Source organism: Ovis aries, chromosome 1, assembly GCF_016772045.2.
Source record: "Ovis aries strain OAR_USU_Benz2616 breed Rambouillet chromosome 1, ARS-UI_Ramb_v3.0, whole genome shotgun sequence".
Classification (NCBI taxonomy): Eukaryota; Metazoa; Chordata; class Mammalia; order Artiodactyla; family Bovidae; genus Ovis; species Ovis aries.
Genome location: NC_056054.1, coordinates 26,673,672 through 26,699,661, shown reverse-complemented (window position 1 = coordinate 26,699,661; position 25,990 = coordinate 26,673,672). Strand labels below are relative to the sequence as shown.

The following is a 25,990-nucleotide window of genomic DNA, read 5'->3' as shown; positions in this document are numbered from 1 at the left end:
AGAATTATTACCTCAAAGTTCATGAAAAAATACTAGGATTAGGTACCTGCTCTCACACAGTTTACAGTCCCATTGAGTAAATAAATTCAATTCATGAATATAATTAATGAAGACATTAAATACAGATACATAAGAGACACTTAAGGGAAAAAATTTATGGAGAAAAGTAGAACCACAGATTGGATTTATTCTAATTTTATTAATAGTTGAGATAAATATGAAACAGAAACAACCTAAGGCTTATTTAATCTTATATCAGGCAGGTTTTTTTCTTTTACTTGCAAATGCTCTTAACCAAGCACTTTCTAATTCAAGTATTTTTTGAATGAAATAGTAACAAGTCACCCTTCATTAAGGAGACAGTTTCCTCAGTTTAGAATTACAAAAGAACCTCCTGATAAGAGCTGTTCAATAAGGTAACAGAAGATTTATTCCGAGACATGTGCAAACTTCCTTTGATACCTCTGAAATAATAGCAAGTAGAGAAATCGCCATCAGAGAAGTTAATGCTTACTTTCCTTGGAAACTAGAGTCTATTTGCAGAACAGTTCAGTGATGGAACATAGAATCCTTGAGAGAAGTGGAAGCTATACTAAAAGCAGGGACCACAAGTGGAGAGAATACCACCCCCCAAAATCCAGAGAAGCTTTATGGCTGAAAGCCACATTCTCCTGCACATCATCATCTTCCAAATACCTTCGGGGTAGTACCTCTGCCTCATTGGAAAAGACCCTAAAGCTGGGAAAGATTGAGGGCAGAAGGAGAAGAGGGCGACAGAAGAGGAGATGGTTGGATGGCATCTTCAAATCAATGGACATGAGTCTGAGCAAATTCCAGGAGATGGTGAAGGACAGGGAAGCCTAGCATGCTGCAGTCCATCGGGTTCCAAAGAGTCAGACATGAGTAAGTGACTGAACAACAACAACCTCTGCCCCAGGATTAATCAAATCTGGCTGCACATTTAAACTGCTGGGCCAGATCTATAAGAAAAGAATAATCCCCATATCAAGGAAGGAAAATGTTATTTTGGAAAAAAAAAAAATCACAGATTGTGAAGTCACAAAGACATGGGTTTGAACACTAGCTTGAGCTTTTACTATTATGAGATTGGGTACAAGTTACCTAATTTCTGTGAGCCTCAACATCTGTGACAATAGGGAAGATTACACCAAATTTCAGACTTGATGTGAATGATAGAATATATGTAAAATGCCAAATAGCATCTTGCACACAATGTGTTCTCAAAAAATGTTAATTAGATGGGGAAACAGTGACACACTTCATTTTCTTGGGCTCCAAAATCACTATGAATGATGACTACAGCCATGAAATTAAAAGACGCCTGCTCCTTGAAAGAAAAGCAATGACAAACTTAGAATATTAAAAAGCAGAGACATTTCTTTGCCTACAAAGGTCTATATAGTCAAAGCTATGGTTTTTCCAGTAGTCATGTATGGATGTGAATTGGACCATAAAGAAGGCTGAGTGCCGAAGAATTGATGCTTTTGAACTGTGGTGTTGGAGAAGACTCTTGAGAGTCCCTTGGACTGCAAGATCAAACCAGTCAATCCTAAAGGAAATCAATCCTGACTATTCACTAGAGGGACTGATGCTGAAGCTGAAGCTCCAATACTTTGACTACCTGATGCAAAGAGCTGACTCATTAGAAAAGACCCTGATGCTGGGAAAGATGGAAGGCAGGAGGAAAAGGGATGACAGAGGATGAGATGGTTGGGTGGCATCACCAACTCAATGAACATGAGTTTGAGTAAGCTCTGAGAGATGGTAAAGGACAGGGAAGCTGAGTGTGCTGTAGTCCATGGAGTCGCAAAGAGGTGAACATGACTGAACCAATGAACAACAACAACATCCATCCAACCATACAGACAAATCTCAACAGCACTGCACTAAAAAATTAGTCAAACACAACAGTGAGATTCCACTTACATGGCTTTCTCAAAAATGCAAAACTACAGGGACAGAAATCAAATTACTAGTTGCCAGGAGCAGAGGGTAAGGTGAGGGGATTAAATACAAAGGGACATGAAGCAGGGTTTAAAGATAATGAAAACAGTATATATTTGATACTGGTAGCTGTTACTGGACTTTATTGGTTTGTCTAAATTCACTAAACTGAATATATGTGTATTAATATATAGTAATATATGTCTAAAAAGGCACATTACTATATATAAATTATACCTCATATACTTGACTAAAAAAAGAGAACTTTAGTAGTGAACTTACAGAAAATCAAAGAGAAAGAGACAGTTCTAAAAGTCAAAGAGGAAAGACAAATAACTACTTATTAAAAAAGGAAAAAAGGGGAATTCTTTGGCAGTGCACTGATTAGGACGCTGCCCTTACACTGTAAAGGCCAAGGGCTTGGTCCCTGGTAGGGGAACTAAGAATCCATAACATATGCAGCTCAAAAAACGCAGCTAGATTGCAGGGCTTCCCATAGTTCAGATGGCAAAGAATCTGCGTGCAACGCAGTAGACCCAGATTCAACCTCTGGGTCGGGAAGATCCTCTAGAGGAGGAAACGGCATCCCACTCCAGTAGTGTTACCTGGAGAATTCCAGTAAGAGGAGCCTGGCAGGCTCTCGTCCATGGGGTCACAAAGAGTAGGAGAAGACTGAGAGACTAACATTTTCACTTTCTTTCAGATTGCAGAAAATGCCAGAAGACAATGAGGTAATACCTTCAAAGTACTTGCTAAGGGAAGGTGAAATGAAGCAATGAATGAAAGAAGGAAGAAAGGGAGGGAAAAAATCTGTTAACCTAGAATTCTGTAGCCAACTAATTATTCAAGAATGATGGAAAAAATAAAAACATTTCAGACATACAAAGACTAATGGAGTTTAACAACCATACACCCTCATCAAGAGAACTAATTAAAAGATGTATTTCAGCAAGAAAAGCAAGTCCTAATGGAAACATGGGATACTAAAATAGCAGATAACAAGAAAATAGAGCGGTAAATTTAATAATTTTGAATGAACTGAAAATCAATATTGATTTTTAATACTGGAATTAAAAACTGAATATAATTGAATATAATTAATTTTTTTTTCTTTTACAAAAGGTAAAACAAATTACAACAAATGTAAGAATGGTAAAGATATTAAATGAGTGAAGTATGCTGAGGTCTGTGTCATGTTTGGAAGGACCGAAATGTTCTGAGGCAGAACCGTCAGCTTCCTCTTGTTCACACCTTGTTTAATTCCCTACCTTTCTGTGGTGAAAACACCTATTAATATATTGGGTGTCACTCCCACGATTAGGTTACTAATCAATAAACTCTGAGTTAATCAACAGGGAGATTATCAGAGTTGGCCTGACATAAGCTCTTTAAATCTGGGTCTAGAGGTCAGAGATTCAAAGCGGAGACAGTCCTGCTGACCTGAAGAAAAGGAAACACCCACGTGGTAAACTATCTATGAGGCAAGGAACTGCAGGCAGCCTCTAGGAGCCGAGAGTTCATCCCAACCAGCAGTAACAAGAAAATGGGTATTTGTAAGAAAGTGAATTCTGCCAACAACCTGAGGACCTTGCGCTCCAAATGAGAAGCCCAGCATAGCTAACACCGTAAGGCACCCTGAGATGAAGATTCACCTAAGCTGTACCTGGACTCCTAACCTATGGAAACTGAGATAATAAATGTGTGTTGCTTTGAGCCAGTAAGTTTGTGGCTTAGGAATATAGTAATAAAAAACTAATACATACGGAATTTAACTCTGTCAGAAAATGGTCATAGTTAACACTTATGTTGAAAAAATTAAAGGAATTCCAAAGAAAATGCTAATGCAATAGAAATAGGGGTGAAAGACATAAACAGGATGTATGTGCACAGAAAAAAAGCTATACACGGCCAATAAATACATGAAAATATGCTCAGTCTCATTAATAGTCAGTGAAATGCAATTCAGAGTGAGATATCATTTTATATCCACCAGTATGGCAAAAATTAAAACTCTGATAATATCAAATGTTGACAACTTTTATACACTGGAGATGGGCACAGATAGATATAAACTGGTAAACCTCTCTGGGAAACAGTTTCAGTTCAGTTCGGTCGCTCAGTCATGTCCGACTCTTTGCGACCCCATGAATCGCAGCACGCCAGGCCTCCCTGTCCATTACCAACTCCCGGAGTTCACTCAGACTCACGTCCATCGAGTCAGTGATGCCATCCAGCCATCTCATCCTCTGTTGTCCTCTTCTCCTCCTGCCCCCAATCCCCCCCAGCATCAGAGTCTTTTCCAATGAGTCAACTCTTCGCATGAGGTGGCCAAAGTACTAGAGCTTCAGCTTTAGCATCAGTTCTTCCAAAGAAATCCCAGGGCTGATCTCCTTCAGAATGGACTGGTTGGATCTCCTTGCAGTCCAAGGGACTCTCAAGAGTCTTCTCCAACACCACAATTCAAAAGCATCAATTCTTCAGTGCTCTGCCTTCTTCACAGTCCAACTCACACATCCATACATGACCACTGGAAAAACCATAGCCTTGACTAAACAGACCTTAGTTTAACATCACCTAATAATGTTGCAGATATCCATTCCCTATAAAAAAGCAATTCTTCTCCTAAGCATTGTTGTTGTTTAGTCACTAAGCTGTGTCTGACTCTTTTGCAACCCCATGGACTATAGTCTGCCAGGTTCCTCAGTCCATGGGATTTCCCAGCAAGAATACTGGTTGCTGTTGTTCAGTCGCTAAGTTGTGTCCGACCCCATGAACTGTAGCACGCCAGGCTTCCCTGTCCTTCACTATCTTCCAGAGTTTGTTCAAACTCATGTCCACTGAGTCAGTGTGCCATCCAACCATCTCATCCTCTGTCACCCCCATCTCCACCTGCCTTCAATCTTTCCCAGCATCAGGATCTTCTCCATTGAGTCAGCTCTTCACCAAATTATTGCAGCTTCAGCTTCGGCATCAGTCCTTCCAATGAATATTCAGGGTTGATTTCTTTTAGGGCTGACTAGTTGGATATCCTTGCTGTCCAAGGGACTCTCAAAAGTCTTCTGCAGCAACACACTTCAAAAGCATCATTTCTTCAGTGCTCAGTCTTCTTTATGGTCCAACTTTCACATCTGAACATGACTACTGGAACAACCACAGCTTTGACCATACAGACCTTTGTCCAACACTGATATCTCTGCTTTTTAATATGCTGTCTAGGTTTGTCATAGATTTTTTTCCTAGGAACAGGCATCTTTTAATTTCGTGCCTACGGTCACTGTCCACAGTGATTTTAGAGCCTAAGAAAATAAAATCTGTTACTGGTTCCACTTTTTCCCCTATCTAATTGCCATGAAGTGATGGGACCAGATGCCATGATCTTAGTTTTTTGAATGCTGAGTTTTAAGCCAGTTTTCTGTAAACCCAAACAAATTTTTTGGCCAGCCCAATGTGTAACAAACCAAGAAATGTTTAGTTTGGCTTCAATGGTAGCATAAGGAGACTACTAGTGGGAAATGAGATTGAAAATAGAGGATCAGATATGTACAGCACTGAATGTCAGAGTACATGGTTTATTCTAAAGGTAACATGAAACCAAGAAAGGTTTTTAAGTAAAAGAGGGAAATAACTGAAGACTAACTCCAGAAAAAAAATCTGGTACGTATAATTCCTGTTTCATTCAAATTCATGTTCTGAGTGTCTGTTTGCAAAACTTAAGTATAAGACATGGAGGAAGGGAGGGGAGATGGGGAGAAATAACTTTCCCATGCCCTGCAATAACCAGTAGGCATCCTGAAACTCTCAGAATGTCACTTCTCACAAACCACCATGTTCCCCCTCACTGTGGAAAGGATAAACGGTTACGTGTAACCAAAAATTTTATATACGCTAAAAGAGAAACATATAAACACATATATACATATATGCTGCTGCTGCTGCTAAGTTGCTTCAGTCGTGTCCAACTCTATGCGACCCCAGAGATGGCAGCCCACCAGGCTCCCCCATCCCTGGGATTCTCCAGGCAAGAACACTGGAGTGGGTTGCCATTTCCTTCTCCAATGTACTAAACTGAAAAGTGAAAGTGAAGCCACTCAGTCGTGCCTGACTCTTAGTGACCCCATGGACTGCAGCCTACCAGGCTCCTCCGTCCATGGGATTTTCCAGGCAGGAGTGGGGTGCCATTGCCTTCTTTGATATATACATTATTATTAATACATGTAGTTTAGATTAAAAATTCATAAAAGAATTATAAAGACAGTTCATATAAGGGCTTCTTCAGTCTTTTGAGTGACATATAGCGGAGAAACCAGTAAGCTAGGGATGGAGTGTTTAAGGTTTTTACACTGAAGGAAAATTTAACATATGACTTGCCAATTCCACACAATGTACCATAAGAGAAGAAAAATAATGAATCAAGATCACAGAACACATAGAATGTGTCCATTTATTTTAAAAAAAATCACAGTGAAATAATATAGTAAGCTTCTACCTTGATTATCTAAATACGGGATTCATAATAAAATAGACATAGCACATAAAGTATTATGCGCATGTTTTTTTTTAATTTCTCTACTATTAATCTACACTTAAATATATTCCCTCTCTCTCAGTTTCTAATAGTATGTCTTTATATTAGTATATTTAGTCTTTTGAACTTCTAATAGCTATGCATTTACTTTCATATTATTACAGTTAGTAATATTTATAATTTACTTTGAAATCATAATAAAGTCACCCATGCTAGTGGTTTTTGAAACTTGAAAATTAAATGAATATCTACATTATGATTATATGAATATTATTAAACAAGTTAGCAAGTTATCATTATCCTTCCTTCTACCAAATAACAATATCATGTCCTAAACCAATCAAAGGAAAAGTTTTTTACATTGCAGCCAGTGGATTATCTTACAACTCTGATTACAGTCTTTGTAAAATAATAACAACTACACTAGATAAAGTATTAAAATTTATAACTTCCTCAAACCATGCCAAGTTCTAACTTGCCAATAATTCCAAAGTCCAATGCCAGGCTTCTAAATTAAAGACTATTATTTTCCATCTGAGTCCAAAATTTTTTATCAACTATAAAGGGTGCAGACAAACTTAAAAAGTATCCCCACCTGCCAGAGCATCCCGATAAAGCTGCACAAAGTGGTTGAAGATATCCTTTGGCAAACACTTTTCATCTGGTAGACACTGCAGAAGAATGACTATCTCAGACTGACCAACTGCATGCATTCCCTTTGTTGTGAAACACCAGCACTTCCTGTTCACATCTACAAATGAAATAAAAATATACAAATGAAGACCTTATTCTCAATCCTTACCCTTAAGAAATCCCTAGAACTCTCTGTTTTAACACACCGAAGAATAAAATAGATCCCACTGACTTTGTGTAATTCAACTGTGAACTGTCACCACTGAGCCAAAGGACTACTGCAGAAAATAAAACATATAGTGCCTCTGGCTCTCAGCAAACAGATTGGATTCAGGCTGTGGCCTACAGAAAATATATTTTGATGTACACTTATTAAATTTAAACTGGGATTGAAAGAGTCTGGCTACTTATAGTCTTTCCTGGAAGAAAGTTTCAGACAGCCAAGTGGTGAAATGGATGGCTTTTCTGGACTAATTACTTCCACTTCTTCACCTTAAGGCTATGCAGAGCCACAACAACACAAGTTATATGTAGTTCAAAACAATGTTCAGTCCATGGTACTTTTATTATTTGTACTTCAACACAAGATTCTCAATGGAATTGAAAGCAGGTTCAAATAAAATTATGGATATCATGATATAAATCAACACTAATAAAAGATCTTTCTTTCCCTCTGGGAATTGTTTCTTTATATACCAAACAAAAGGTGCCCAATCCAACTATATTAAGATGGTGCACACTTAAGGAATTCTAGACTAGCTATTTTCAAAGTATATAAGCTAGATATGCTAAACTGAAATTGCAAGCAAATTATTTAAAAATTTGATCCTAGACGGAAAGGTGGCAAGCAAATACACAGTGAGACTGGAGGACTGTTCCCCAATGCTTTCTTCATCTCTTCAAAACTCTGCCTATTAACATTCATCCAGGATAAATGCATTCTCCATTTTCCAGTATGATACTAGAACCAAGATTTGAAGGTACTGTCCTCTCTCTCATTCTGTTGCCTAAGAAGCTAGCACCAAGAATTGAGAAGTTTCTTCTGAATTCTAACTTGTGATACACTGAAGTTTTACTATGTGTTAGTTAACACTACTCCCAAATAAGGTTTTGCACCATGATTAAATGTTTCTGAGATTTAAACCTAGCATGTATAACTTGATCGCCCTGGATAATTTATCCACCTCTAGTTATCCAAGTGGTGAGTTGTGACTTGGCATACTCATTTCAGGAAGAACTTAACTCAGAAGTTCCATTTGGCTTTCCTCCATGGAGAATTCACTTATCTCACTCCTTTGATTAAAAACAAGAGTCTCAGTCCCACTGTTGTCCTCAAGGATATATAATTTTATACAAACCAACTTCTTCAGCAACCAGTTTTCATTAAGGTTTTATTTCATTAAAAATACTTGTGTGTAATGAATCTAAAAGCTTTATTATATATGACTCATTTATCATCTATGACCTCATTTTAATTAAAAAAAAAAAACAAATTTTCAACTTACAATTTACGATTTTAACCATTGACAACAAATTTGCATTTAAAACAAATACAAGTGGGTCAGGGCCACCATCCTCCAACTGCTGCATTACTGAAATCTGTGACGGTTTCTCTTCCACAGCATAGTCTGTAAAGGGAGAAAACAATGTAAGAGACTGGTTAAAGAGACGAATCAAGAAAGAACTCTGATAGAGGAATGGCCTCATTATTCATAGGAATAAGTAACTGATTTACAGATAGGCAAACACAGGTTTATATCTGCTACCCTAGTGTCATATTAATAGTGCCCCTTTCATTCTCAAAAGTGATCCAGTCCAGTTTGGATGGTAACACAGTTGTCCTATGCTTAGACTTCTCCACACAATGGTTTATATCACAGTTAAAAACAACACTTTAAGTTAACAAAAATCCTCCAACTATCATAATAAGAATTTCACATATGACATGTGAAATGAAAACACAATCTTGTTTATTTTAACAATAGAAGCCAAGTCAATTTCTTATTAATTTAAGATTTCTTAAAATAACCCAAATTTGAAACCTAAGTGGCAAATTTACTTACAAAAAAATATTTTTAGATGGTTCTAGTAAAGAAGCATTATCCAATCAAAAGAACGCTTAACTCTATGTGAAAGTTCATTGTTGAAGCATCTGAGACACAAGCTGGATTTGACAGTATGATATATTCAGCCCAGCACCATGACAGGAACAGAAGACACAAATATGAATTCAGACCGAAGGAATTCATGGTTTAGGTGAAAGAATCAGACCTATATAGTATGTAAATTACAGTGAAAAATGTGTTAATATAGTAATAGCCTACAAGAATTTCTATTTAAACAGAGACGACGATGTAAAACACTACTACAAAGACATCCAAGCTAGGATTCAGAGAAGTTTTCCATTAATATGGATTTTGAAAGATTGAGGAGTTATTCAGGAGACTGGCATATAGCAGGGTATTCTATTCTAGAGAGAAGAAAGGAAAATAATAAAAATATTTATTACATGCCTACTTTGTACCAATTTTCTTATTATGTATTTTCAGGTATGAAATTTAATTTAATATTCATAATGATACTTAAGTAGGTATAGTTACATAATTTAAAAGAAAACAAAAAAATAGGAAAAGGATTCCAGAGAGATAAATGACTTGCCCACTGGATTATAAGGGCTTCCCTGGTAGCTCAGCTGATAAAACAGTCCACCTGCAATGCAGGAGACCTGGTTTAATTCCTGGGTCAGGAAGATCTGCTTGAGAAGGGATAGGCTACCCACTCCAATATTCTTGGGCTTCCCTGGTAGCTCAGTTGGTAAAGAATCAGCCTGCAAAGCAGGAGACCTGGGTTTGATCGCTGGGTTGGGAAGATTCCCCTGGAGAAGGGAATGGCTACCAACTCCAGTATTCTGGCCTGGAGTATTCTGGCCTGGAGAATTCCGGTCTAGAGAATTCCATGGACTGTATAGTCCATGGGGTTGCAAAGAGTAAGACAGGACTGAGCGTCTTTCACTGGATCACAGAGCTAGAATGGACTGGTACTGGAGTTAAAACTCAGGCTTTTCCAGCTCTTAATTAAGTCCATGTTCTTCCAACTATTCCACACCATAAGAAAAAGCATGAAAGTATGAAATGTGAACATTCAGAAAACAGCAAATAATCTGTAGTGTGCCTGTAAAGTACTAGGGTGCTGGCTGGAAATAAAATCAGATAAATTGAGATAAAGTTACCAAGAACACTGTACTTCAAAGGAAGTAATTTATCCTGAAGGCATTGGGAACCCACTGAATTTTCTAAGCATGAATAGTATATGATAATATCTATGCTTAAAAAAATAACTGGACCTAAGCAAGATTATAAGCTTTTGCATCACAAAGAAAACCATAAACAAAATGAAAAGGAAATCTATAGATTAGGAGAAAATATTTGCAAATGATACAACCAACAAGAGCTTAATTTCCAAAATATACAAACAGCTCACACATCTCAGTAACAAAAAATAATCCAATCAAAAATGAGCAGAAAACCTAAAGAGACATTTCTCCAAAGAAGACATATAGATGGCCAATAGGCACATGAAAGAAAAGATGCTCAACATCACTCATAGAAAAATGCAAATCAAAACTACAATGAAGTACCACCTCATACCAGTCAGAATTGCTATCACTAAAAAGTCTACATATAACAAATCCTGGAGAGGCTATGGGGAAAACGGAACCCTCCCACACTGTTGGTGGGAATGTAAATTGGTGAAGCTATTATGTAGAACACTACGGAGATTCCTCAAAAAACTAAAAATAGATTTGCCATATAATCCAGCAATTCAACTTCTGGGCATATACCTGGACAAAACTATAATCTGAAAAAATGCACGCACCCCTATGTTCAGAGTAGCAACATTTAAAATAGCCAAGACATGGAAACAACCTAAATGTCCATTGACAAAGGAACAGATAAAGAAGATATGGTGTATATATACACAACGAAATATTACTAAGCTATTAAAAAAAGCAAAATAATGCCATTTGGAGTTACATGAATGGACCTAGAAATTACTATACTAAGCAAAGCAAGTCAGAAAGAGCCAAATACCATATGATATCACTTATATGTAGATTCTCTACAAAACAGAAACAGACTCACAGACATAGAAAATAGATTTGTCACTGCCGAGGGAAATGGGAGTGTGGGGGAGGGTTGGATTGGGAGTTTGGGACTAGCAGATGCAAACTATTATATATAGAATGGATAAAAAAAACAAGGTCCTACTGTATAGCACAGGGTACTATATTCAATGTCCTGTTACAAATCATAATAGAAAATAGAAAGTATATATATATATATATATATATATATATATATATACATATACATGCTCAAACACACATATATATACACAAAAACACATGTATAACTGAATTACTTTGCTGTACACCAGAAATTAACACATTGTAAATCAACTGTACTTAAAAAAAATAAAAGATAACTGGCACCAATGTGCAAGATTAAATAAAGGTGAGAAAAACTGAAGACAAGGTAAAAGACTAGGACAAAAGTGAGGAAAGATTATAGGAAAAAACCATCTCCTGAAAATGTACTCACTGGATGCTGATCTGGATCTATCAACAAGAAAATTTCACATAAAGATAAGCATTCTTTTGACTGAGTAGTAACTTAGCTTCTTACCAGGGCTCACTAAAAATATTTTTTAACAGAAAATTGGTACTTACGTTCTGTGTTCTCCACCTATTATATATACATTTCTGAACGTATATTCTACTCAAAATAAAAAGTTAAATGAATATACTGACTGTATAACGTGGGTCAATCCTAGAACTATGAGCAACTCTTCACAGGGTATTATATGTTTTGGAATATAAAGAAAGAACTGCCAATAAGCTACATTTCTATTACAATTAAAAATAATATATCCTTTCAACAAATGAAATTATAACATAAAAACATAAATATATTCCCTAAAACAATCTCTAACAGCAACAGTGCTTTTCATGGCACTGAATAATCACTTTCTTGTTGCTAGAAAAGAGAAAGGAGGTTATCACTTGAATTCTCTCTCATTTCCTTAATTGGAAGGCAACATTTTGCATGTATAACTATCCCTGTTTAAACATCTAAGTCTACATACCTCCTTTCACCCCAGTGGAGATGAGAATGGGAGGAAGGCCATCTTCAGGAATAAGATTCATTGCACTGCCAACAGGGCTTCCGACCTGAGTTATACTTCCAGAGAACAGAGAAATATTCGTCTAGGAAAAGTAAATTGGCATAGACAGCATTACAGAGAGTTCAAGAATTTGGCAGGATATAGTCAAGACTACAAATGGGAATTTAAGTGAAAACTTCAAATTCATACTTCTTGAAACACAGGATAAGATACTCATTAACCTGCAGGTCTCAAGGGCTGGGCTTAAACTATGAACGAAAACATGAAAATGTATACAGTTGTATAGTTTCTCCTTTTGGCATCACCAAATCATAATAACGAGAGAAAGCTTCCTTTACCAAGGTTTCTTTTACCATTAAAGAAAAATATTTTTAAAATCAGTAGTGGCAACAGAAACAAAATCTCAATATTATCTTATACTTTCTGAACATTTACACCTTTGGATCTACTTAAAGTCTTAGTGATAGGCTTTTTCAAAATAACTTTGAGAATTGGGATGATGGTTATACAATAATGTAAATGTAATTTAAAATGATTAAAAAGGCAAATTTTATGTTATATAGATTATATTGTAATTTTAAAAATTAACTTTGATAATAGTTTTCATTTACTTTGTAATGAAATTAAACTTCAAGTTATTTTTCTTTGCATCAATATGAAGATCACATTAACTAAACTTAATAAAGTAAAATGTTGCAGAATACATCTTGAGTGGGTTTAAATTCACTTAATTGACAATTTAAAAGAATATACTCAGAGAGCTATTAAAAGGGACTATTTCATGCAAGATGGGCTTAATAAAGGTCAGAAATGGTATGGACCTAACAGAAGCAGAAGATATTAAGAAGAGGTGGCATGAACACACAGAAGAACTGTGCAAAAAAGATCTTCATGACCAAGATAATCACGATGGTGTGATCACTCATCTAGAGCCAGACATCCTGGAATGTGAAGTCAAGTGGGCCTTAGAAAGCATCACTATGAACAAAGCTAGTGAAGGTGATGGCATTCCAGTTAAGCTATTTCAAATCCTGAAAGATGATGCTGTGAAAGTGCTGCACTCAATATGCCAGCACATTTGGAAAACTCAGCAGTGGCCACAGGACTGGAAAAGGTCAGTGTTCATTCCAATCCCAAAGAAAGGCAATGCAAAAGAATGCTCAAACTACCCCACAATTGCACTCTTCTCACATGCTAGTAAAGTAATCCTCAAAATTCTCCAAGCCAGGATTCAGCAATAAGTGAACTGTGAACTCCCTGATGTTCAAGCTGGTTTTAGAAAAGGCAGAGGAACCAGAGATCAAATTGCCGACATCCGCTGGATCATCGAAAAAGCAAGAGAGTTCCAGAAAAACATCTATTTCTGCTTTATTGACTATGCCAAAGCCTTTGACTGTGTGGATCACAATAAACTGTGGAAAATTCTGAAAGAGATGGGAATACCAGACCACCTGACCTGCCTCTTGAGAAACCTATATGCAGGTCAGGAAGCAACAGTTAGAACTGGACATGGAACAACAGACTGGTTCCAGGAAAAGGAGTACATCAAGGCTGTATATTGTCACCCTGCTTGTTTAACTTATATGCAGAGTACATCATGAGAAATGCTGAGCTGGAAGAAGCACAAGCTGGAATCAAGATTGCCGGGAAAAATATCAATAACCTCAGATATGCAGATGACACCACCCTTATGGCAGAAAGTGAAGAGGAACTAAAAAGCCTCTTGATGAAAGTGAAAGTGGAGAGCGAAAAAGTTGGCTTAAAGCTCAACATCCAGAAAACGAAGATCATGGCATCTGGTTCCATCACTTCATGGAAGATAGATGTGGAAACAGTGGAAACAGTGTCAGACTTTATTTTTCTGGGCTCCAAAATCACTGCAGATGGTGACTGCAGCCATGAAATTCAAAGACGCTTACTCCTTGGAAGAAAAGTTATGACCAACCTAAATAGCATATTTAAAAGCAGAGACATTACTTTGCCAACAAAAGTCCATCTAGCCAAAGCTATGGTTTTTCCAGTAGTCATGTATGGATGTGAGAGTTGGACTGTAAAGAAAGCTGATCACTGAAGAATTGATGCTTTTGAACTGCGGTGTTGGAGAAGACTCTTGAGAGTCCCCTTGGACTGCAAGGAGATCCAACCAGTCCATTCTAAAGGAGACTGGTCCTGGGTGTTCTTTGGAAGGAATGATGCTGAAGCTGAAACTACAGTACTTTGACCACCTGATGCAAAGAGCTGACTCATTGGAAAAGACCCTGATGCTGGGAGGGATTGGGGGCAGGAGGAGAAGGGGACGACAGAGGATGAGATGGCTGGATGGCATCACTGATTCGATGCAGATGAGTTTGAGTGAACTCCGGGAGATGGTGATGGACAGGGAGGTCTGGCGTGCTGCGATTCATGGGGCTGCAAACAGTCGGATACGACTGAGCCACTAACTGAACTGAACTCTCTATATGTTTCACAACTTAAGCAAGAAACAGAAGCTTTAAGCACTATTTACAGTAGCCAAGACATGACACAGAAGCAACCTAAGCATCCACTAACAGATGAATGGATAAAGAAGATACAGATACACACACACACAAATACACTCACACAGAGGGCTTCCCAGGAGGTGCTAGTTGTAAAGGAGACATAAGAGGCATGGGTTCAATCCCTGGGTCAGGGAGATCCCTGGAGGAAGAAAGGGCAACCCACTTCAGTATTCTTGCCTGGAAAATCCCATGGACAGAGGAGTCTGGTGGGCTATAGTCCATAAGGTCTCAAAGAATCATGCACACATGTGCATATGTGTACACACACACACACACACGCACACGCACACACACACACACAGGAATATTACTCAGCCATAAAAAAGAATGAAATAATGCCATTTGTAGCAACTTGGATAGACCTAGACATTATCACACTAAAGGAAGTGAGAAAGACAAATGTCACATATTTATATATGGAATCTAAAAAAAGTAATACAAATAAACTTATTTATAAATCAGAAATAGAGTCACAGACTTAGAAAACAAGCTTTCCCCAAAGGGGAAAGGAGGAGGTGATAAATTAGGAGTTTGGGATTAACATATACACACTAGTTTATATCAAATAGACAAACAGCAAGTTCCTACTGTATAGTCAGTATCTTGTAATAATCTATAATGGAAAAGAATATGAAAAAGAATATATAAATATATAACATGCATAAATGAATCACTTTGTTGTACGCTTTGTACACTTTGCTATATATAATACAACACTGTGAATCAATAATACTTCAACTGTTGAAAAAGAAAGCTTTAAAAGAGTTAAAGGAAAAGCACATAAAAATTGTTCAACATTTTAAAAAATGTTTATAGCAGCTTTATTCAAATAGCCCAAATATGGAAATAATCCAAATGCCTATTAATAGGAAAACAGATAAATTGTGGCATAGCCATATGATGGAACATTAAGTAAGTAAGTAAGTGAAGTTGCTCAGTCGTGTCTGACTCTTTGCGACCCCATGGACTGTAGCCTACCAGGCTTCTCCATCCATGGGATTCTCCAGGCAAGAATACTGGAGTGGGTTACCATTTCCTTCTCCATTACTCAGCAATAAAAAAATATTTACTTTTGATGCACACACCATGGATAAATCTCATTAATTAGAGTTTAAGAAGCTAGACACAAAACATTATATACTATATTTTTCCATTTATATGAAATTCAAAGACAGGCAAAACAAATCTGTGGTGATACAAGTCAGAATAATGTTTATTTTCCAGGGTCGGGGGTGAAGGGGGAAGGTATTGACAGAAAAAGGGCATGAAGGAAACTTCTATGGTGACAGAAATATGTGTATCTTTACCTGGGTGGTGGTTACATGTGTGTGTCCATATGTATATATAGAGACACACACACATATATGTATGTTCATCGATGTTATCCCAAAGATTAATGCTCCTTAAGCACTTCATTATATATATATATATATATATATATAATACTTGAATAAAAATTTTTAAAAAAACCCAGGTGTTAATGTATTTTTGTCTATATTAACTATAACTTAGGACTATAAATTTTTAGTGGGTTTTTGCTAAAAATTTTGCAGTGTTCTCAGTACACCACTCTGTAATGAAATTTGGAAAATTTTATTGGCTAAATATTATGGATCTAAAGGGCTAATACAGGAAATAAAGTAACCTCATTCAACTTGTTATTTAATGATATATAAATCCACCTTTCAATATTATAAGAAATAGTCATCTGGCCTCTATTTAAATATCTGTGAAAAGAAGTTTGTTTCATTTACTGAGCATCTTTTAAATAAGTGCCAGGCACTCTACTAGGTCATAAAAATGAAAAAAATATATTCAACTCTGGCCTTAAAGAATTTGTTTCCCTTCATTTTATCAGACAAACATTAAAACAGAGTATTGAACAATGTGAGAGGACAGAAATAACTAACTTGTTTTAGTTTCTCTTAATGACCTGAACTTTGTTTCACTAAAACAGTCATTCACTAGAGCTAGCCCATTCATTCAAAAAGTTTATCTTTTAAGAACCTATCACGTAAGTTTCACAGAAAGAAAAACACTATAATCTTTACTGAATAATCACCATAGTTATCACTGATTCAGGTAAGATTGTCTCACAGGGCAATAAGACCATTGGCTGAAAGACTATAGGAGAACAGGACACCCAGAGTCTCAAAGCACCACCCTCATTTTACTTTTTAATTGCAAAGAGGAAAAGCACTTTTGCAGTGGACATACACAAGAGACATCAATTTAACCAATTATAAACTGATACTTCTCGATGCGTTCCAGTAAAAAATGACCATCACTTATGATAGTATCATTCTTGCTGAAAATATTTAAACTGAAACTATTTATGAGGGCAAAAACAAACACAAATTAAGGATTTTACACCAAATATGGCCTAAATGCTTCAAAAATATTAATGATGTGAAAGAGAAAAAAAATTGGGAGAACTGTTCTCAATGAAAGAAAATCAAAGAAACCTAAGAACTAAATAGAACTGTGATCCTTGATGGAATCCTAATTAAAAAAATATATATTTTAATAAAAAATTATATATATAAAATATATATACATACATTTGTATAAATGAAAGAATAAGAACATCATGGAACAACTGGAGAAATCTGAATATGAACAATATGCTTGATAATAGAATTATATGTTAAATTTGTTTCTCATGTAATTGTACTTAAGTTAAAAAAAAAAAAAGACTTGTTCTCAGGAAACATAGGCTGAAGTATTAAAGTGACAAACTGCAATTAATCCTCAAATGGTTCCTCAAAAAAAAGTATGTGTGTGTGTAGAGGTAAAGCAAATGTGGCAAAATGGCAACAACGGGTGAACATGGCTAAAGAGTATATCAGCATCCACGTACTATTCTTGCAGCTCTGCTGTGGGTTTGAAATTTTTCCACATAAACAACTGTAGGAAAAATACATTTTCTTGACAAAGTCATTGTATAGATGCAAAGAAGAATCAGTCATAGTTCTTGCTATTGTCCTCTGCAGCCATAGAAAAATCCCCCCAAACAGACTTAGGAATACTTGAAGACAGTGACATGGTTCACTGTACTTTCACCAAAAAGGAAATTTAGCTCTGTGTGTCAATAAATTTAATCTTAATAACATGCAATTTCAACTACAACCAAATCCAAAAATCATGTAAATTTCTAGAAAAATATTACTGAACATAAATATAAATAAATAGTAACCATAAAAAACTTGAAAAGTAGCAACATTATCCAAATTCTGATCCTCTTACTTTACTTAAAAAAAAAAAAAGACAAACACACATAGCTGGAATTAATCACCTTATTGTAATCTTGACCACCGTATTAAATGGGCAAATAATAATAAGATCAGGACTCACTGTATAAACAATCCTATGTGTATACTTTCTAATTATGGTCCTAGGTGGCTCTATTCTTCACGGACTCAAAAAAAATGAAGATAATATTTGTCCCCTTCTGAAAATAAACCTCCAAATTGTGACCAGTATATCCTTAGAGACAAAGTGAATGTGACCACACAGTATGAGCTCGATAAACTAAATTAATCTTTCCCATTAAGTCAGTGGATTTTCAACTTATTTTTAAGCTTCAGAATCCCTTTTTAAAAATCTTACATGGGAATGCTACAGGTAGACCAGAAAAGAGCAGAGATACTCAGACTGAAGACAAAGGGACAGATTAATTCCTCGGCCATCTTCCTATTTCCTGGCCCTTCCTCAACACAGCAACTTCTTGGAGGCTATCACAGAACCTGGGAAATATGCTTTTAAAAAGCTTGTGTATCCCGGGACCAGGGTTTCCCTGGTGCCTTGACAGCAAAAGAATCCGCCTGCAACGCAAGAGATGCAGGAAATGTAGGTTCAATCCCTGGATCGAGAAGATCCCCTGGAAGAGGGCATGGCAACCACCTCCAGTATTCTTACCTGGAGAATTCCATGGACAGAGGACCCTGGCAGGCTACAGTCATTGAGGCTGCAGTGTCAGACACGGTTGAGTGACTGAACACACAGGTATATGTGTTATGAAGGGACCAGGATTCCCCCCAGCACAACCTATAGCTACAGTGGTAGGCTGAGCTCACCCAAGAACAATTTTTATAAGAAGCTTTCTCCTGAAAAAATTTCCAAATATAGAGCAACAAGAACAACTGATTTTGCCACATTTATTTTACCCCTAAATGCACACACAAGCAGGCACACACACGCACACACACATGTACGAAACTGTATCAAAAGTCTATAGGGTTCCACAGAAAGGTCACTCAATCAGGAAAAAGGCAAGACAGAGGCAGCACAACGCTGAGAAAAGAAAGTACTCACTTTTAGTTGTTTTATTTTCTTACCTCTGCTGGTAGAGGACTGGTAGCTGCTGGCTTGACTGGGTCGTGTGCCACAGCCAGGGTTCCTGCAGAGGAAGTTCCATTCATGGTTAATTTGGCTGCATCAGCAACTTCTCCATTAGGCAAGATCCCATCAGCAAACCAAACTCGCCTCTGCTCTCTGGGCTGAGCCACTTGAGGAGCCAGAAAAATAAAACAGGCATCACTGTGACATTGGTAGGGTTTCTAACACCAAGAAGAGAAGGTCACCAATTTCAGATGTACAAAGAAACCACTACTTAGCATAATTATAAACATAACTGTGACTGCATAAAAGTGGTTATCAGTTAATAAAATACACATTTAAATATATTCCTTTCTTCTATAATTAAATATATTCCTTACTTCTATAATCCATTAATTCTATAATCTTTAAACATAGTTTTAAAGATTTAAAACACTTTGCTTTAAAATATTAAACACACCTATGATTGTCACATACTCTGTCCTGTTAACACAAACAGATAAACTAAGGAAAATGTTTGAAGTGCATAGGAAATAAACATCAGGGAAAAAATATCTAGAAATAGACGTCCACATCTCCAGAAAGTATGAAGTTTCTGTAGGAATAAAGTATCTATCTGGAAAAGTGATACAGCATTTTGAAAGAGCAAAAGATGCCCTGAAGAATGTTGAAGAATCATTAACTCATAAAAGAAGAGCTGGCACAGATATGAAAGAACTGGGAAGCAAACTGACCAGATCTTTGGCTGAAGTGTAGCTGAGAAAGAAAAAGACTGATCTGGCAGTGCGAAAGTACTCTGCATTTTAGTAAAAGGATGGGGAAAAGCTGGAAAACTCAGTCCAGAAAAATGATCTCTTCAAATCCAGTTTTGAAAATCAATTCAAACAGTGAAAACAAAGAGAAACTAGGGAAGAACAACAAAAACAACAAAAGATGTAAAGAGGATAAAGATTTTAAGAAAGAAAACCTGAGCTCATTAAAACACGAGAATGACTAAGGGATGATCTGAAAAGAGGAGGAAATGGGGAAAAGTATGATAATGTCAATAGAAGTTTTTGATCTTCAAAAGGGGAGGGGGGCTTTTTAGCAAGGGGAAGGGAATATTGCTAGACAAAAAAGTTATAAAATTAATGAAAGAAGACAGAGTTTAATTATTAAGGGAGACTTACTGACAAGATCATTTTAAAGAAATAAATAATTGCTATTTTTGCTATTCATAATCCCCTGAACTTAACAAAGTGCCTTTCATCTAACAAAACTATTATCATAAAGATATAACAAACTAAAATAAGTTGAGTCTATAATTTTCCATCTATCATATGATATCATCAGAATTAAGGGTTGATTTTATAAAGATCTGTGCACCTAACACAGTATTTTCACATTTTTATATGGATAGATTTTTTTTTAATGGCAATATATATTCCAAAAATCAATACTAGAATGGGCTGTTCAGAAAAAAGAATTCTCATTTTTATCACTTCTTAAAGTCCTACAAAGAATACTAAGGTAGGTATGAGGCTAGGATTTTTCAGGCTGACTTCAAATTCTTCAACTCTTTTCAAGTAAAAACAAAGTAATTACTCCATTCTTAAGTGGGAGAGGGTATTGGCATATTTTTAGAGGTGCCTCCAAAATATTAGGCAATACAATATTATTCCTTATTTGCCCAGAAATAGTCTCAAGACATTTCTCACCTGTGCTTCCGCTTTAATAACCACCCAAAGGGACTTATCTGCAGTGTTAAAGACTTGTGATGTAAAATCACATCAGCACCTTTTCAGAGGAACTTGGTGAGGAAAAAGAGAGAGAATAGCACATGATCCCCTACCTTCTGCTCCAGGGTGCTTTAAAACTCCCACAGGTACCATCACAGTGGGAGGTGGAGAGCTCAGGGCTCCTGAGGCCTGAGCTTGCTGCAAGGGAGGGATAGTAGAACAGTATTCAGCAGGATTGTTAGGGTTAGGGCTCTGGCTTGAGGCACTCATCATGTTCTCCCAGGCTTGAGCTAAAGCAAATACAGACACAATCAATGTGAATGGATTGCAAAATATGGACATCAAGACCTCCACAATACTGGATAAATAATGTAGTTCCTCCTCATTAACACTCATAGTATGTCTCTCTTCCAGCTAATAAAGGTATTAAGGAGATAGGTGATTTTATTCAGTAAAGGAGACCATGTAGTTAAGTAAACTATTTGGAAGCAACAAATAAGAATTACATGATATTTCTGATACAGACTGATAGCAGATTAGTCTTGAGGTTAATGATAGGCTCCTGGCTCCTTTAAAGAGGACCACACATTACCTTAAGAGGGAGTAAAATAATTTTAAACTTATTAAAGATTTACAATTGGGATAGCATTTAGACATTTCTGGTGGTGGGGCAGGTTTAATATTTAATGCATTTTTTAAAAAAATCAGGGGCTAAAAGAGCAAAACTCTGTTGTATGATATTTTTTGTTTCAATTCTAGATTTTTAGGCTTTTCTCAGCTGAAGTAAAATCTCATTTGAAAAATTCTGAAGCCTAAAGCTCAGAAGAAAACATCTTAACATTTCTGTGAATTTTCCTTTTGTGCAATCATTACCCTGTGTAAAAGTATACAAGAACAACCATTTCACATCTCTGTGAAATCTCCTGTGTCTCAAAAGCACAGGACCCATTTGAACATGAAAATGTGCCAATATCATGTAAGTGCCATCAACCAGTATGAATGATCACAAATGTGTTAAGGTTCTGTATACTCCATAATTTTACTAACTAAATACTGACATATCAATTATTGTCTTCAAAGTAAACAGGATGAAAGATGCTACAGAAATGAAATATATAAATTTTATTATCTAGGTTCAGGTAATATCACACGCTCAGGAATAAAATCACCCAATTTTTGGAGCGTTTTTTAAAAAATCTCATTCTGCATCAAAGAATGATCCACAAGATTTTGAATACTTGTTGCCTCCAAACTGCAGGACAAAGCTCGAAACAACAGTTATGTTCCTTTGAAAGCACTGGCAGGAAGAGGGAAGGAAGAGAAAAGGAGAAAGGGAAAAAGGGACAGGGAACACCGAAAAGCATCAAATTAAATATTCAGTAAAAGACCAGGCTAAGCCATGCGAGAGGAAAGAGGCTGGAAAAACCAGGAAAAGAAGAATTTAGGATCCCCTGTTAAGGGCATCCTTGGCTTAATAAAAAAAGTAAGTATTCCATATGAATCCTCTGCCATTTCCTTCATCTTTAGCTATGCCAAGTTAAAAAAACAAGCTATCAAGTTGGAAGACCTCATCAAATAAAAGAGGTATTGTGTACTGTAATTAAGCAGCATGCTATTATCTGTGAATAAATATCTGACAATGAAATGATCACTGAGTGAAATAACCACCATCTGAAAAATGACCCTTAAGAGTAAAGAGAATGAATTCATATTTGATCAAAATTATAAGAATTCAGAAATGGGAGGAAACTGGGTGGATCATAGGAAATCAGAAAAGATCAGATTAAATAACATGCAATAGGTTAATAAGCCAGCAACAGGAAAACATCACTATGAGCAACGCAGACACAAAGAGCAGGAGGGACTTTGAGCAGATAAGTTTCAGCCTCCAGGAGCCACACTATCCTGGCGTAAGCAGCACTGGTATCTAACTCCAACATTTCACGTCTATTAGTAACTGTTCTGGCAACTGTACAAAGATGCACTCAAAGAGAAAACACCAAATAGTCTGATCAACTTTATTTTATCTTTTTACAAGAATACTCCGGGGGTTGGTTGGTTTGTTCGGTTTTAACTAAAATGCCCTTGGATTTATTTCCAGTCCTGCAAAAGGTGAACACAGGATAAGCTATATTTACCTTTTCCTGGCCATATTCTTTTACCATATAAGAATTCGAAATCATTATCAAATTCGAAATCATTATCCTCATAACAAATCTAACTGGTACTAAGGTGATAAATGATAGAAAAATGCAATTTTCTTTGATCCTAGATGCTAAAAATATTTATTTTTCATAAGATGAGTGGACCAAGGTGTTAATAAGAATATATTCAGTCATTAAGGTATTCCCTAGAAACAGAATTCTTCCCTTGAAAGGAAAACCTCAAGCCAGTTTCAATATTTCATCAATTTAGTGGTCAATAGCCCCCTCCCCCTCCAACTCCAGTTACTTCACAGGAACATTAACAGCAATGTAGCACCAGATTTCCACAAAAATTTCCATTCTTCCTGCAAAACTTACCTGAATTTAGCAATTATTCATTAAACTAGGCACAGGAATTCTGAAATACTAAGATATTTTCAAATTTTTCTGTTAAAGTTATGACATTTGAGAAGGTGAGCAACTTGAAGAGCAAGGCAGGAAAAATCAGGAGTTTTTTCATTGGCATTCTCTTGTTCTGTTTCAGTAACTGTGAATTCAACCTGTTTTAATACTTACCATTCATTAGCACTGAATGGCAGATTACACATACTCTAGCTTCCTTTCTATCCATGTATAACAGTTTACATTTCAGACTACAGCAGGAAGCACAAAAAACCTGCAGGAAAAAGAACATACTAAATTTACTTAGGATCACAGTATAAAGGAAATAAACCAATACTGATCAACACTGTGGTCAGGAAACCATATTAATACAACACTAACAACTTCAAAGTGAAGTCACTCAGTCGTGTCCGACTCTTTGTGACCCCATGGACCCCTGTGGACTGTAGTCTACGAGGTTCCTCCATCCATGGGATTTTCCAGGCAAGAGTCCTGGAGTGGGTTACCATTTCCTTCTCCAGAGGATCTTTCCAGCCCAGGGACTGAACCCAGGTCTCTTGCATCATAGGCAGACACTTTACTGTCTGAGCCACCAGGGAAGTCCTAAAAACTTCAAAGGAAAATGCAATTGAGGAAGCTGGGTGTGGAGACCGTATTCAAAAGCAAAAAGAGATGAACATGTCTGTCAAAAATAAGGAAAGTTAAATTGCTGACTGAGAACAGAAATTTTTAGCCAAGACTACACAGCAAATATATACATGCCCAGTCTCTTTAGTCATGTCTGACCCAGGGAGAGAGCCCACATGCCCCATGTCTCCAGCACTGCAGAAGGATTCTTTACCACTGAGACGCTGGGGAAGCAAATACACGGCGGGGGAAAAAAATCTAAGCTGTCTTTAGGCAAAATTTCTGTTCAAAATATCATACAACTTGGGTGTTTAGACCAGTAACATCTGCTATTTCTGTTTAGAGTCAATATTGTTGTTCAGTCACCAAGTGGTGTCCGACTCTTTGTGACCCCATGGACTGTAGCCCTCCAGGCTCCTTTTGTCCATAGGATTCTCCAGGCAACAATACTGGAGTGGGTTGCCATGCCCTTCTTCAGGGGATCTTCCCAACCCAGGGATCAAACCCAGGTCTCTTAGTCTGCTGCAATGGGAGACAGGTTCTTTACCACTAGTGCCACCTGAGAAGCCCTTAGCTTTCCTGCCAGGAAGCAATCGTCTTCTAATTTCATGGTTGCAGTCACCATCTGTAGTGATTTTAGAGCCCAAGAAGAGGAAATCTGTCATTACTTCCACCTTTTCCCCTTCTATTTGCCAAGAAGTAATTGGACCAGGTGCTATGATCTTAGCTTTTTAAATATTGAGTTTTAGGCTGGCTTTTTCACTCTCCTCTTTCACCCTCATCAAGAGACTCTTTAGTTCCTCTTCTCTTTCAGCTTCAGCCATTAAAGTCATATTATCTGCATATCTGAGATTATTGATATTTTTCCAGGCAATCTTGATTCCAGCTTATAACTCATCCAACCCGGCACTTCACATAATGTGCTATGCAAACAAGTTAAATAAACAGGGTGACAATAAACAGCCTTGTCATACTTCTTTCTTAATTTTGAACCAGTCAGTCTTCCACATAATGTTCTAACTGTTGCTTCTTGACTCCAGGTTTCTCAGGAGACAGGTAAGATGGTCTGGTATTTCCATCCCTTGAAGAGTTTTCCACAGCTTGTTATGATCCACAGCCGAAGGCTTTAGCATAGTCAATGAAACAGAGGTAGATGCTTTTCTGGAATTCTCTTGCTTTCTCTACGATCCAGCAAACGTTGGCAATTTGATCTCTAATTCCTCTGTCTTTTCTAAGTCTAGCTTGAATATCTGGTAGTTCTTGGTTCACATACAACTGAAGCCTAACTTGAAGGATTTTGAGCATAACCTTACTAGCATGGGAAATGAGTGCAATTGGCCGGTAGTCTGAACATTCTTTAGTATTGAAGATTGATCTTTTTCCACTGCTGCATTTTCCAAATTTGCTGGCATAATGAGTGTAGCACTTTAATAGCATCATCTTTTAGGATTTTAAATAGCTCTGCTGGAATTCCAGCACTGCCACTAGCTTTATTGGCAGCAGTGCTTCCTAAGGCCCACTTGACTTCATACTCCAGAATGTCTGGCTCTGGGTGAGTGACCACACCATCGTGATTATCCAGGTCATTAAAATCTTTTTTTGGTATAGTTCTTCGTATATTCTTGCCATCTCGTCTTAATCTCTTCTGCTTCTCTCATTTCAGTCCTTGATTATGCCCATCTTTGGATGAAATGTTCCTTTGATATTTCCAATTTTCTTGAAGAGATCTCTAGTCTTTCCCCTTCTGTTGTCTTCCTCTATTTCTTTGCATTGTTCACTGAAGAAGGCCTTCTTGTCTCTTCTTGCTGTAACTCTGCATTCAGTTGGTTATACATTTCCCTTTCTCCCTTGCTTTTCACATCTTTTCTTTCCTCAGCTATTTGTAAAGCCTCCTCAGACAACCACTCTGCCTTC

General features: G+C 36.9%; 1 protein-coding gene across 3 annotated transcripts in view; it reads right to left on the bottom strand.

Moving 5' to 3' along the window:
• ZFYVE9 (zinc finger FYVE-type containing 9) overlaps window positions 1–25,990 on the bottom strand; it is a 155,637-nt gene that overhangs the window by 52,540 nt on the left and 77,107 nt on the right. The window contains exons 5-10 of one of the 3 annotated variants that reach the window (XM_042248141.2): window positions 23,624–23,723; window positions 21,017–21,193; window positions 19,185–19,354; window positions 12,269–12,389; window positions 8,629–8,751; window positions 7,086–7,241 (exon numbers count right to left, since the gene is read on the bottom strand). In XM_042248141.2, the coding sequence (XP_042104075.1) occupies window positions 7,086–7,241; window positions 8,629–8,751; window positions 12,269–12,389; window positions 19,185–19,354; window positions 21,017–21,193; window positions 23,624–23,723 (847 nt within the window). The remainder of the gene's footprint in view (window positions 1–7,085; window positions 7,242–8,628; window positions 8,752–12,268; window positions 12,390–19,184; window positions 19,355–21,016; window positions 21,194–23,623; window positions 23,724–25,990) is intronic. The other 2 variants (XM_042248145.2, XM_042248146.2) reach the window with 2 other exon arrangements.